This window comes from Apus apus, chromosome W (genome assembly GCF_020740795.1).
Source record: "Apus apus isolate bApuApu2 chromosome W, bApuApu2.pri.cur, whole genome shotgun sequence".
NCBI lineage: Eukaryota > Metazoa > Chordata > Aves > Apodiformes > Apodidae > Apus > Apus apus.
In genome coordinates, this window is record NC_067311.1 from 8,544,483 (window position 1) to 8,559,448 (window position 14,966).

The following is a 14,966-nucleotide window of genomic DNA, read 5'->3' on the forward strand; positions in this document are numbered from 1 at the left end:
TTCTAGCAACTTACTTATGACCAAGTTTTATACTAGGCCTAGAACATTAATTATCAATTTTAAAGGATTCTATAATCTTTAAACTTAATGATGAAAATTACTTAATGTTAAGTTTGCTAATAAAGACAATAAATGAGTTAATCTCTCTCACCCTTGCCTGGCCACAGCTGGGTGTCACTGGGTGGATCTTAATTATCGAGAATTAATCTCTCTGGCAGGCATCCTTGCTGGAGAGGAGAACATCCAGCAACCTCCTGGGAAAATGTACGGGAAGTTTCCCAATCAAAGATGGGACCAGGCTTTTATAGAATAAAGTGGATTGGCTGCTGTCATTTAACTATTTAGCCATACCTCCAAAGTCTCTCATTGGAGAATAAAAGGAAAACAGTAGAAAACCCACAAAGGCTCTGTTCCCACCAAGCAAACTCTTTTGTTTATCTGTTCGTTCTTACTTTATCTCCATTTCAGGCCTAGTTGTGGCTAGGCTGGGCTTCGTGTTCTTCAACACCGGAGAGCAGCTGGTGTTATGAACATCAGCTTGGCCCTCTGTTTATACCTTTCACGGTTGTTGCCAGCTCAGAGCTTGCTAGGCCTTTTCCTTTCTCATGAGAATCTTTCCACTTCAGGCCTGGGCCTGCAAAACTGCAAGACAAAAAGCAGTTGAATCATAGAGTGAACCTGAGGCGGGCACGATGGAGCGTCCTGCTACCCTGAGCAACTTAGTGTAGCCTGTCCTGTCTTTACAATTTCTGCTATTACCGCTGGCTGCTTCAAAGCAATTGCTGGTTTTCTTTGATGCTGTATGCTGCTGAACAGGTGTTATATTCCACCCAAGAGTTCTGAAATTAAATACAAGATAAAGTGACTTATATCTAGACTTTGAACCATTTGGTAAATGAAAAGCATCTTTTTAATTATTATTTTTATTATCTTTGTTTCTATATAATTACCATTTAGAATAATTCTGAGCACACTAAGTTTATAAAATCAATTACTATTCTGTTGTGAATCAGCATACAGCAATATTGGTTTCTAGCTGGGACCATTCAACCTTTGCATAGTACTCATGCTTTTTATTTGTAATTGTTTTTCCAAATCTTCTCCTGATGCTACCATGGAATTGTATTGAATAAAAATTAATTGATCTACAGGTCATTTGTATACTTAAATTAATAAGATTTTTTTAAAATGAAGTTCAAAAATTACAAATGACTGAGTGAGTAGTTTGGCATGGTTTCATTTGAAGATTAAAACAACTCTTGTGATACTTCAGAAATAAGGACATGGGAAGCAGTTTACCTTGAAGATGCTACATTCTGTTATTATTTTAACAAAAACTTACTGTTGATCTGCTTCTGAGTAGTTTGCAATATAGGCTATTCTTAGCCTATTTTAGTCAAAGCTCTAGATTTTCTTCTATTTACTTTTCAAAGTTAAGTTCTATATATATGACACCAGTTCTTGAAGGCGGCTGCTCATGTAGAAAGCAGTTGCTCTTGAAATTGCTATGTAAATTATCAAAGTGTTTAATTTTTTTAAAATGCTGCTGCCTCTTAGAACTTGGGAGTTGATTATATTTAACATGTAACCTGTAATGACTGTAAATATAAAAGGCCGTTACCCTGTTTTCGAAATTTCTTTGAGTGTTCAGTGTTACAAATAATTGTGTACAGTATTCCTGCTTGGGTCTAGGATAAATGGACACTGCCAACTGGACACTGCCAGCTGGCAGCCAGACACTTCTACACTGCCATCTCACCTCTTGGACAACTGCACACTGACCAGCAGATGGTGCTCATTCAGCACAGTGAACAGAACAAGGAGGAGGCAGCTCTGTTCACAGTACTCTGATTTATGCAAGGAAACTGTATATATAGGGGAGTGTATTAGTCACACAATTTTTAACACGCAAAATTAACAATTAGATAAAGGCAACTCAATCAGACGTATTATGAACAGCTCATTTCAGGTCACAGTCCTGAACATCACTTTTTAAAACTGTTTTGATGTTTTTTAATTGCATTTGTTTAACACTAATTTTAAAAAATATCTCACATTTGATTGATTTACCTTTATCTCATTGTTAATTTTTTGTGTTACAAATGGTGTGACTCATACACTTGAACTCCCCTATATATACAGTTTCATTGCAAAAATCAGAGCACCGTGAGAAGAGCTGCCAGCTCCCCAAGGTTCTGTTCACGGTGCTGAACAAGTGCCATCTGCCAATCAGTGTACAGTTGTCCCGGCAGAGTCAGTGGTGTAGACGTGTCCGGCGGCCAGTTTCCTAGACCCAGGATAAGAGGTCTTGGTGGGGGCAGTACTGCTGGCATGGGGCAGCAGACACCCTTGTTCTTGTAAAGGAATCCTGTTTAAAGAATCTGCGGTCACTGTGTTGAAATTTAACCTTCTCTCACAAACTGACCTATGAGCTTTTGATAAAATATAAACAGTTATGGAAGGGATTTTTTTTTTTCCCTAAATAGGGAAGCTTAGCTGAAGAATCTTAGGCTATTTTTAATATGACTTAAAAGCAAGCATACTAAGATTAATTAAAGATAAATCTCCATTGAGATACAATTTCTTATCAATCAAAATGTGTGTGTATATATATGGATAGCAGTGCAGCATTCACAGCTGGAGGCAATTTAGGAAGTTTCTGAGCTGGAAGATGTTTTTTGACACAGCAACTAGTAGAAAAGACATCCCTCTGACCCTTTAAATCTTCCTATTGTATTTTCATTGACCAACAATTCTAAGCATTCCCTGCAACCACTTAAAAGATTCACCTACATGGCAGAGCTGCAATTGTGAAATAAAGGCTTAAATCAATAGAATCAATATTTCTATCACAGATTGTTACCATAAAATTCGGTCACTGAAAGAATCCTCTAACACTTGTATTTCAATTTTAGAAGGTAGACATTCTTTATTGCAGCGCTGGATGCTTATATTGTCCTACTAGATACATATGCATCAGATTTCCTGGAATTCATTGTAATATTTGCTTTTTTCCTTATCTGTGTGCTTTAAGCCTCTCAGTTGGGAGTCTTCCCTGGTCTTCTGGGGGGGAGTTGTTCTGAGGTGTCTTTTGGTTAATCCCTTCTCCAATGCATGCATAATGTTGGGTGGCAAATCTAGCTGGTCTCAGTCAATTTCCAAAGCTGCTAGTTCCTTGAGTTTGTTATCTCTTTACATGCAAAAGGCCTGGGGTGAGCCCAAATCAACATGTCACAAAGCACATTGTTTCACAAATGTTTCATCATCCCAGGGGGAAAAGGGTACTAGGGCAAAAGTTAGCAGGGCTCATGGACTCTTAAAGAGCAGGGCTCTTTAAAGTAGACTTGTACAGGGAAGAGGATAAAACCAGGCCCACCAGAGATGAGCCTAGGGGTGAAATCAATAGCTCAGCTCAAGTGCATCTACACTAATGCACATGACATGGGCAACAAACAGGATGAGATGGAAGCCATCATTCAGTAGGACAGTTATGACATAGTTGCCATCACGGAAACATGGTGGCATGGCTGTCATGACTGGAATGCTGCAATGAATGGATATAAGCTCTTCAGAAGGGATAGGCAAGGTAGGAGAGGCAGTGATTGTATAGAGCTTGATTATAAAGTTGAGTGTTTATGGGTAAGGATGAGGGGGAAGGCGAATAAGGCAGATATTGTGCTGGGAGTCTGTTATAGACCACCCAACCAGGACGAGGAGGCAGATGAAGTATTCTATAAGTGGCTGGCTGAAGTCTCACAATTGCCAGATGTCTGCTGAAAAGATAACACAGCAGAGAAGAAACAGTCTAGGAGGTTCCTTGAGTGTGTGTAAGATAACTTCCTGACACAGCTAGTAAGTGAGCCTACCAGGGGAGGTGCCTCGCTGGACATCCCGCTCACGAACAAAGAAGGACTAGGAGATGTGGTGGTCGGAGGCCATCTTCGGCTTAGTGATCGTTAAATGTTTAAGTTTTCAATTCTTAGTGATGTTAGGAGGGGGGTTAGCAAAACCTCCACCTTGGACTTCCAGAGGGCAGACGTTGGCCTGTTCAGGACATTGGTTGAGAGAGTCCCTTAGGAGACAGTCCTGAAGGGCAAAAGGGTCCAAGAAGTCTGGATGCTCATCAAGAAGGAAATCTTAAAGGCCCAGGAGCAGCTGTGCCCATGTGTTGTAAGATTAAAGGGTGGGGAAGATGGCCAGCCTAGTTAAACAGGGAGCTTTTGATGGGACTTAGGAAAAAAAGGAGGGTTTACCACCTTTGGAAGAAGGGACAGGCAACTCAAGAGGACTACAGAGATCTGATTAGGTCATACGGAGAGAAAATTAGGAAGGCAAAAGCCTAGCTGGAGCTCAACTTGGCCACTGACATAAGGGACAACAAAAAAGTTTTTATAAATTCATAAAAAATAAAAAGAGAGCCAGAGAGAATCTCCATCCCTTACTGGATGCCAGGGGGAACATTGCAACCAAGGATGAGGAAAAGGCTGAGGTACATAATGACTTCTTTGCCTCCATCGTTAATAGTCAGACCAGCTTCCCCCAGGGTGTTCAGCCTCCTGAGCTGGAAGATAAGGACGGAGAGCAGAATAACCCCCCTGTAATCCAGGAGGAAGCAGTTAATGATCTGCTTCTGCACCTAGACACTCACAAGTCTATGGGGCCAGATGAGATCCACCCTAGAGTGCTGAGGGAGCTGGTGGGGGAGCTTGCGAAACTTCTCTCCATCATTTATCAACAATCCAGGTCAACAGGGGAGGTCTCAGAGGACTGGAGGCTGACTAATGTGAACGCTATCTACAAGAAGGGCCTGAAGGAGGATCCAGGGAACTACAGGCCTGTCAGCCTGACCTCGGTACTGGGAAAGATCATGGAGAAGCTCATCTTGAGTTAGGTCATACGGCAAGTGCAGGGCAGCAAGGGGATCAGGGTGAGCCGGCATGGGTTTATGAAAGGGAGGTCTTGCTTGACCAACCTGATCTCTTTCTATGACCATGTGACCCACCTTTTGGATGAGAGGAAGGCTGTGGATGTTGTCTACCTAGACTTTGGTAAGGCCTTTGACACCGTCTCCCACAGCATTCTTTTGGAGAAGCTGGCGAATCATGGCACAGACAAGTGTACTCTTCACTGGCTAAAAAACTGGATGGATAGCCGGGCCCAGAGAGTTGTGATAAACAGGGTCAAATCTAGTTGGTGGCCGGTCACCAGTGATGTCCCTCAGGAATTAGTTTGGGGGCAAGTCTTGTTCAATTTCTTTATCAGTAATCTGGATGAGGGGATTGAGTGCACCCTCGGTAAGTTTGCAGATGACACCAAATTGGGTGAGAGTGTTGATCTGCTTGAGGGTAGGAAGGCTCTACAGAGGGACCTGGCCAGGCTGGATCGATGGGCCAAGGCCAATTGTATGAGGTTCAGTAAGGCCAAGTGTTGGGTCTTGCATTTTGGTCACAACAACCCCATGCAATGCTACAGGCTTGAGGAAGAGTGGCAGGAGAGCCGCCCAGCAGAAAAAGACTTACGGGTGCTGGTTGACAGCCAGATGAACACAAGCCAGCATTGTGCCCAGGTGGCCAAGGCCAACAGCATCCTGGCCTGTATCAGGAATAGTGTGGCCAGCAGGAGTAGGGAAGGTATCGTGCTGTACTCAGCACTGGTGAGGCTGCACCTCGAGTACTGTGCTCAGTTCTGGGCCCCTCACTGCAGGAAGGACATTGAGGTGCTGGGAGCATGTCCAGAGAAGAGCCACCAAGCTGGTGAAGGGTCTAGAGAACAAGTCATATGAGGAGCAGCTGAGGGAACTGGGGATGTTTAGTTTGGAGGAGGCTAAGGGTGGACCTCATTGCCCTCTACAACTACCTGAAAGGAGGTGGGTGTTGGCCTCTTCTCCCAAGTGAATAAGGACATGACCAGAGGAAATGGTCTGAAGCTGCAGCAGGGGAGGTTTAGATTGTATATTAGGAAGAATTTCTCTACTGAAAGAGTGGTCAGGCACTGGAACAACCTGCCCAGGGAGGTGGTTGAGTCACCATCCTTGGAGGTATTCAAGAAACATGTAGATGTGGCACTTCAGGGCATGTTCTAGGGGCTGAGGTTTTAGGGTTTGGTTTCTTGTGTGTTGGTTTTTTTTTCTTTTGTTTTTTTTGTGGGTGTTTTCTGGTAGAGTGTGTGTGGTTGTGTTTGTTAGGGGTTTTTTTTGTGTTGATGCTTGGAGTCTGATCTCAGAGGTCCTTTCCGTCCATGACAATTCTGTGATTCTGTGATTTTCTACTAAAAATAAAATAAAATAACCTAGTCAGCTAACATTCAGCTAAATCAGTAAATTATATAAAGGAAATTCATTATTCCAGTAAATTTCTATTAAGCTTAATTCTATCTTAATGTATTTTTATTAAATCCAACAAAGAATGTTCTGTAGCCATCAAGATACTACGCTTGATCTTAGCCAAAAGGCCAAGAAGCAATACATCTTTACAGCTATACAACTTTCAGTTCCTATACATCTGAAGAGTTGTAGTTATCTCTGCTTTTCAAGTTCTCAGGACTTCTTTGAAAGCACGTTTTTACAAATCTGACCATGTAATTTTCCTTCCCTGCTGGTATCCTTTTAGTATTGGCTAAAGAGGTAACATGATCTGAGATTTAAAAGTGACAGATTGTGTTATGCAATTTAATTTCTAACATCTACTCAAACCCTAATAGAGATAGAAATTACACAGTTGTGACAAGCCCAAAATCAAAATGTCAAGTTAGCTTGAGTCTTGGGCATGCTTAAAATACCTTAGATCTGATATAGTGATACACTACCATGAGTCGTTTCCCTGACAGTCTCGATAAGTGCTTTTCAACCTTTTCAGTTTTAATACCTTTTAAAAAATACCCAGTGAAATGCAGGCTTCTTCAGCAATATATAGATTGCTAGGTGGTACAAGAACCACTTTGTCAGCCTTTAGAAGAGGCCGCAAGTGAAAAATATGCTGATTTCAAAAGCAAAATTTGATTTAGAGCAACCTGTGGCCAAAGCACTGCCTGATGTAAATCCAGTCACTTTTGTTGCCTATGTAAAAATGCTCTTTCAGAAGCACCACAGCTTTATGATGGAAATGCCTTTAGTGCTTAAAGACTTAGGATTTGTTTGGGGTTTTTTTTTAACTCTTTAGCTTTGCAGAGCCATCACAGCTCAGGGGCATTGAGGTAATGATTTTCCTCTTGTTCATCAATAGCAGTGCTCATTAGCAGTCACTTAAACCTGAGCAAGATTGCTGAAGGTACAAGAATTACACAGGTGTTCTGGGGAGAGTGGTTTTAACACTGCAGTTGTTGAAATACTATGTAACCTTTAATTTTCTTTGTAAAAGCATTCTAGAATAGCTGCTGAGGAGGAAAAATCTCACCTTGATTTTAGTGTTCTATTATAAAATATTACGGGATATGGTAGATCCACTCAATACCATGCTCTTTAGCCCAGTCAGTAACAAGACTGTTTTTGAAATGAGTCCCATTGTCTGACACAATTCTTCCTGGAGTACCATGTCTCCACAAAATTTGCCTTTCAAGACCCAGGATAGTATTCCTGGCTGTGGCATGAGGCACAGGATATGTTTCCAACCATCCTGTACTTGTTTCCACCATTGTAAGCACATAGCACTTACCCTGGTGGGTCTGAGGCAGTGTGATATAATCAACTTGCCAGGCCTCCCCATACCTGTACATTGACCACCTCCCCTCATACCACAAAGGTTTCAACCATTTAGCCTGCTTAATTGCAGCACACGTCTCACAGTCATGGATAATCTGTGCAGTAGCGTCCATGGTTACATCCACCCTTCGGTCACAGGCCTATTTGTATGTTGCATCTCTGCCCTGATGACCTGAAGCATCATGGGCCCACCGAGCCAGAAAAAGCTCACCCTTGTGTTCAAAGTCTTAAGTCTATCTGGAACACTTCAGCAGCCTCATCTGCTCGTTGCTTGTGTCGATGTTCCTCAGTGGCTCGACTCAGAGTTATGTATATGATGCACTTTCACCACCAGTTTCTCTTGCCTAGCTGCAATGTCTTTCCACAGGTCAGCAACCCAAATAGGTTTACCTTTTCGCTGCCAGTTGTTCTGCTGCCACTGCTTTAGCCAACCCCACAAGGCATTTGCTGCCATCCATGAGTGAGTGTAGAAATAGAGCCTCGGCCACCCCTCTTGCTCAGCAATGTCCAACGCCAGCTGGATGGCTTTTACCTCTGCGAATTGACTCAATTCTCCTTCTCTCTTAGCTGCTTGTGCAACTAGTCATGTAGGACTCCACGTGGCAGCTTTTCACGTCCAGCGGTTTCCTACAAGACAACAGGAGCCATCGGTGAAAAGAGCAAATTGTTTCTCAGTCTCAGGTAGATGACCATATGGTGGAGCTTCTTGAGCCTGTCTCACCACTTCTTTTTGTGGCATTCCAAAGTGTGTGCCTTCTAGCCAGTTTGTAATTGCTTCTACAATACCTAGTCATTTAGGCCTTCCTATTCGACCTCACTGGGTAATTAAAGCAGTCCATTTACTCCAAGTCACATCGGTGGCATGATGGATAGGAGAAAGGTTACTCTGGAACATGAAGCTCAGTACTGGTAATCTGGGCTCCAGGAGGAGCTGCACTTCAGTGCCAATCACTTCCGAAACGGCTCTAACTCCTTCATACGCTGCAAGAATCTCCTTCTCAGTTGTTGTGTAGTTGGCCTCAGAACCTCTGTAGCTCTGGCTTTAAAATCCCAAGGGTCGACCTCGAGTCTCCCCTGGTGCTTTCTGCCAGAGGCTCCAGTTAGGACTGTTGTGTTTGGCTGCAGTGTAGAGCACATTCTTGATGTCTGGCCCTGTTGGAACTGTCCAAGGGCTATTGCTTGCACAATCTCCTTTTTAATCTGTTCAAAAGCTTTCTGTTGGTCAGGACCCCATTTGGAGTCACTCTTGTTTTGGGTCACTTCATAGAGAGGTTTCACAATTTCACTGTAACATGGAATATGCATTCTCCAGAAACCAACAGTCCCTAAAAAGGTTTGAGTGTCCTTTTTGGTAGATGGTGAGGCCATAGCTGTTAATTTGTTAATCACATCCATTGGGATCTGGCGACGTCCATCTTGCCACCTGATTCCCAGGAACTGGATCTCTCATGAAGGTCCCTTGACTCTGCATCTTTTTATAGCAAAACCAGCATCCAGAAGAATTTGGATGATCTTTTCACCTTTCTCTGAAACTTCTGGCGTATCACCACACACAATGATGTTGTTTATGTACTGCAGGTGTTCTGGAGCTCCACCCTTCTCCAGTGCAGCATGGATCAGTCCATGGCAAATGGCTGAGCTGTGTTTCCACCCCTGGGGCAGTTGATTCCAGGTGTACTGGACTCCCCTCCAGGTGAAAGCAAACTGTGGCCTGCACTCTAGTGCTAGAGGAATAGAGAAAAAGGCATGAGACTAGATGATCTTTCAAGGTCCCTTCCAACCCCTAGGATTCTATGATTCTATGATTCTATGAGCAATGTCAATAGTGGCATACCACCTAGCTGCGTTTGACTCCAGCTCGTACTGAAGTTCTAGCATGTCCAGCACATCAGCACTGAGTGGTGGTGTCACCTCATTGAGACCACAATAGTCCACTGTCAGCTTCCACTCACCATCAGGCTTTCGTACTGGCTAGATAGTACTGTTGAAGGGTGAGTGAGTCCTGCTGATCACTCCCTAGCTTTCCAATTTCTGGATCAGCTTAGGAAAAACATTGCACTGCTATCAGTCAGTTGGAACGCTCTTCTGCTAGTTAAAAGAAAGCTTTCTGAATGAAAAAAAATTGTAAAGGAAAAATTGGCTTCATCCTGGCTCAAACCAGGCCAATGACATAGTTTCCCTCTTTAAACCACAGAAGTTTTTAAAGGATTTTGGTACTTTGGGGTATCTCTTCCCTTTCCTGCCTCTTAGATGTACTGCATGCATAGTGGAACTTCTTCAGATGGCAAGTGAATTCCTTTGCTTCTAGTTGTGTTTCTGAGATGCAGAAAAGGCCACTCATTTTGTAGGGGCATGATGTATTTCGGTAGTGTTCATTCTGCCTTGCTGGGTGATTGAAATGCCACATGTGGTTAAGGTACTGCACTTTGCCTTTGCTTCCATCTGAAAACACTGGGAATCTGGTTACAAAGTAATAAATTGCCTTTTTTTTTTTTTTTTAGGTACTGAGCTGTTTAGTGTCTCCTCAGTGCCCTAAAGTAATACTTGATTTTGAGAATAAATAAGTAAGCCCAAGATAACTATTCTATAAGGCTTTCCAATATACCCCATCTTCTGTTTTGTTTTCTACATTGCAATAAACATAGTTCTTTTGTCTTGAGCAGTGCTGAATGTATTGATGCTTAATAATATAAACGAGTTGTGATGCCATTCAGAGGGACCTGGACAAGCTAGAGAAGTGGACCCATGTGAACCTCATGAGGTTCAACAAGACCAAGTGCAAAGTCCTGCACCTGAGTTGAGGCAACTCCCAGTATCGATACAGGCTGTGGGATGAAGGGATTGAGAGCAGAAAAGGACTTTGGGATACTGGTGGATAAAAAACAACATGAGCTGGCAATATGTGCTTGTGGCCCAGAAAGTCAACTGGATCCTGGGCTGCATTGACCAGCAGGTCGAGGGAGATGATTCTGGCCCTCTGCTTTGCTCTGATGAGAGCCCACCTCAAGTAATGTGTCCAGCTCTGGAGTCCTCAGCACAAGAAAGACATGGACCTATTGGAGCGGATCCAGAGAGGGCTGCTAAGATAATCACTGGGCTGGAGCACCTCTCCTATGAGGACAGGCTGAGAGAGTTAGGGTGGTTCAGCCTGGAGAAGAGAAGGCTCCAGGGAGAACTTATTGCGGCCTTGAAATACTTAAAGGTTAGACATTAGGAAGAAATTCTTCACTATGAGGGCAGTAAGACACTGGAACAGATTGCCCAGGGAAGTTGTGGATGTCCCCTTCCTGGAAGCGTTCAAGGACAGGTTGGATGGGGCTCTGAGCAACCTGGTCTAGTGGGAAGTGTCCCTGCTCATTGCAGGGGGAATGGACTACGTGGCCTTTAAAGGTCCCTTCCAACCCAAACCATTCTATGATTCTGTTCTATAATTTGACTCTGTTTGGGGAGTGAAGCATGTTGAACAGTGTGTCTAAAGAGTGACATATGATTTTATTTTAAAAATGAGTTTTTAAAAACAGTATTGGCTTTATTCACTTCCATGGCAAGTTTTGGACACTTAAAAAAAAAATAAAATCCCACACACAACCAAAAAACCCAAAACAAAACCCTAAAACCCCACAAACAAAAAACCCAATAAAACAGCATGCTCTACTGTATGTAACTACTGTGCAGTAATAATCTGCATTAGTGTAGTGTCTCTCTGGTGTACCATACCATACCTTATTTTGTTGTGGTTTTCAGATTCCTTTGATATTACTTCCCCATGTTGACCCAAATAGCGGCACACTTGCAACCTTAATGATCAAACTGTTTTCTCTGGCTCCTGTGCTGTGGCATACTGACATACTGAATTACTTTAGGAATTAATGTAATGTGATGGCCTGTGCTCTGGGTATCCATTTTGCATTCTTACTTAGCAAAGGAATACTTGAATATGAGAATTCTATTATCTTGGAAGAGCCAGACACATTTTTATTATTTTTGGGGGGTTTTTTTAGCCTGTCATGAAGATTGCATAGTTTAAGCATATTCTTTAAATCTCTTGTAGTGTATAAGGCATGTTCTTAATGAGCAAATGAACTGCTGCTAAGCAGTACTTTCAGATGTCTTCATGCTCCTGTCAAAATTCATGCTGATGAAGAGACAGCTGTTTTAGAGAAAAATATTTCCATTTAAAAATTGTTGCTAGAGACCCTGATGTATTTAAGCCTGCCTTGCTATATAGTGTCAGGGAGCAGGTTCTAAAGTGACAGTATATGTGAAATGTCATTGTAAATTAGCTTTCCCTTCAATCTCTGTAAACAGAAAATGTAAAACAAATTTTTTAGTGTAACCAAATTTCTAAAGTAGTAGCAGTAAAAAGATCTTATTAGATTGCATAAAATCAGCATTTACTGCATCTCTGAGGTCCAAATGTATTTGGGAATGAGTTATATGATCAACAGTACTTTGGCTGGGTTTTGAGTGTGGAAGTATATGTTTACAAAATCATGTCTTACTAATGCACTTGTTTGATTCCTGTAATGTGAAGCTGGAAGATACATAGTCCTTGTTTGTAGAAAACAACATTTTCTTCTGGTACAAAAATTAGAAGAAAAACTTGATTAATTTCCTGCTGTAACTTTATGTAAATTATTGTTTGCTTTTGATTGATGTTCCTGTCTGATGGGCCATACATTATGAACTATGGATTTTCTAATAAAAAAGACCCACTTAATGCCTTTTAATTGAGAAAGTTGGCTTGATATGGTCTTTCAGCTGCTTCAGATGAGCCACACCAGCTCCAAGATTCTGCATCAAAAATTCAGTCTCCCTGGTGTTGTTACAGTATAGAAGTTTGCTGTTAGTCATTAGTTGTTTGATTTTTAATAGAAACCATAATTTACCTTTTTGGTTTTTTAAATCAGGTGCTCTGTGGATGTGTATAGTCTTAAATCCCCACTGCAAGTTGGAGCAGAAGACTAGTTGGCTAAAACAGCTGAAAAAATGGAACCATGTGGATGTTTGTCCCTGGGAAGATGGAAACCATGGAAACGAGCTGCCCAGTTTAACCAATGCTTTGCCTCAGGGTGCAAATGCTAACCAAGGTGAGCCTAAATATATACACTGACTGCAACAAATAATATAGCCTCTATCTTATATACTCTAGCCTTGCAGAATTCAGCACTCTTTCCTGGGATAAGTAACTTTCTTGTTGAGGATTGACCAGCCAAATTTATTTTCACTAATAGTATCCTTGCAGAAAGTATAAATTGTGGGGTTTTTTGTGCTGGGGTTGCAATGTTTTCAAAGGAAGTATTTGTGTTTAGTTAGGTCTTCTAACTTGTCGCGAGCCGATGCCAGGGGGGTTACGGGCTGTCAGGATGCTTTTGCCACTTCCCCCCCCCCCCAGTTTGGAGGGGGTGTTGAATAAGGCTCACACGTGGCGTTCACCTCTCACAGAGGAACGGCCACTGCGGGACCGTATCTTAGAGTGATAGTTAGAATGCACCCCCACCATGCCCAAAAATTGCTACTGAGACCAATGTTTAGTTTACAAATTAACCGGTTTATTAAGGGTTAACACAAACTGTGGGATAAGGTTTAGGGAAAATGTACACATGGCAAAGGGCTACCAGGGATATATCAGGGAAGTAATGTGTCCTTTAGGGAGGTAATGCAAAAAGTACTGTGCCCTTAAGGCTGGGATGCGGCTTCTTTTCCAGCTGGCAGGACTCGGTAGCAGGTCTGTAGGGGGCCGGCTTCCCAGTAACAGGCAGCAGGCAGGCAGGCAGGCAGGCGGATCGGGCAGGCTCCAATCCCGGGGCAGAGCGGCAGGCGGACCGAGCAGGCAGTTACGGCAGGACCTCGAAATCCGTGGTTTCGGGGGGGGGGGGGGGGGCAGCCCCTCGTGGTTCGACAGCGGCAGCAGCAAAATGGGGTGGGGGGCTCCGGCCCCGACCCCGACGGCTGCGGAAAGGAGCCGGTGCTCCAGGGGTCAGAATCCCGGCACGCTCACCGTTAAGGCTTAGGCTCGATCCCCGGGGCAGGCAGGCAGGCTAGCAGGCCCAGCAGAGTCCCAGCGCCAGGCTCCACAGCAGGGGGGGTGTCCCACGCAGGAAGCGTCCGAACAGGCCTCGGCCCCACCTGCTGAATTCACCCCCTTTTTATACCCCCGTGACCCATCTGTCCAGCCAGTGTCACTGTCCAGAGCCAGTTGACATCCATGAGTCCCAAGTTAGGGTGGTAACTAGCAAGGACAATGCATAACTTGTTGCCCATCCTTCCTGCCTTGTACCACATCTGTTGTTTTGCTTTCATTTGTCCTTGAGCAGCAGGCCTGTTTTTGGTCCATTAGCTGGATATAATCAGCAGAAGGCCTTTGCTGACTTCAAAGGCATTTTGTTTAGACTTATGTGGGGAAGAAGAAGAACCGTTTCCCACATAACTTTTCACTTGGTCCTTCTAAATGCTTGTTGCATGAAAATTGGATGTCCCTGAAGTATGCCACTGAAATGCCTGTTTTTTCTTTGCTTGACTATAATCTTATTTAACTTCTGGTGTTGAGGTTTTGTTGGTCTTATTTTTCAGTTACAAAACCTTTGATATTTACTGAAAGGAAGATCTGTTGTAACTGCATTAAACTGTGTGTGAGAAACTAAAGCAGCTATCTGTGTGATGTGCTCTGTGTTGTGCAGTCTGCATTTGACAGGTGTGGAAGGGGGTGCAGAGGCAACACTGCCTTCTTGGAGGTGTCTCTTCTTACTCGATATGATGCTTTCTAATTGAAAATGTGGTTATCAAATCTGACAGAAGTCTTCTCCAGTCATCTTCAAGCAAAGATTGCAAAGATTTAGCCGGAAAAAAACCCCTCATAATCTTAAAAACCTTCAGTATTTTGTTATATATTTCATATAATCATAATAAAGTAAAAATTAAATGCTTGTGGGAGGTGGCAGGTTTGGGCTTAGATGGGTTTTTCCTTTTTTCTTTATCTTAGAAGATTACCTCTGAGGGAAATAGACTTGGTTCATTTTTAAATCTTGCAGCTAGCTCGGGACAGAAGTTCATTCAACATATAACTTCCTACAGAGGTATTTTGCTTTCTGGATCCCGTGATGTTCAGCTCAATCTGGGCAGGCTAGTGGCAACTATGACATTTCAACATTCATAGACACAGTGCCATGTCAACATAGCACTTTTGCCATTGGAAGATGTCCAGTAAGGATTATGTCAGTCCCATGGGCTCAGTACCTTGCTTTCTTTTGTATATTTGTATTGTATTTGT

General features: G+C 42.9%; 1 protein-coding gene and 1 pseudogene across 2 annotated transcripts in view; one reads left to right on the forward strand and one right to left on the reverse strand.

Annotated features, from left to right (window-relative positions):
• LOC127395158 (zinc finger SWIM domain-containing protein 6) overlaps positions 1 to 14,966 on the forward strand; it is a 210,948-nt gene that overhangs the window by 139,672 nt on the left and 56,310 nt on the right. For both annotated transcript variants that reach the window (XM_051641640.1, XM_051641641.1), the window contains exon 5: positions 12,607 to 12,786. In XM_051641640.1, coding sequence (XP_051497600.1) covers positions 12,607 to 12,786 — 180 coding nt within the window. The remainder of the gene's footprint in view (positions 1 to 12,606; positions 12,787 to 14,966) is intronic.
• On the reverse strand, positions 6,342 to 6,462 carry LOC127395232 (uncharacterized; annotated as a pseudogene).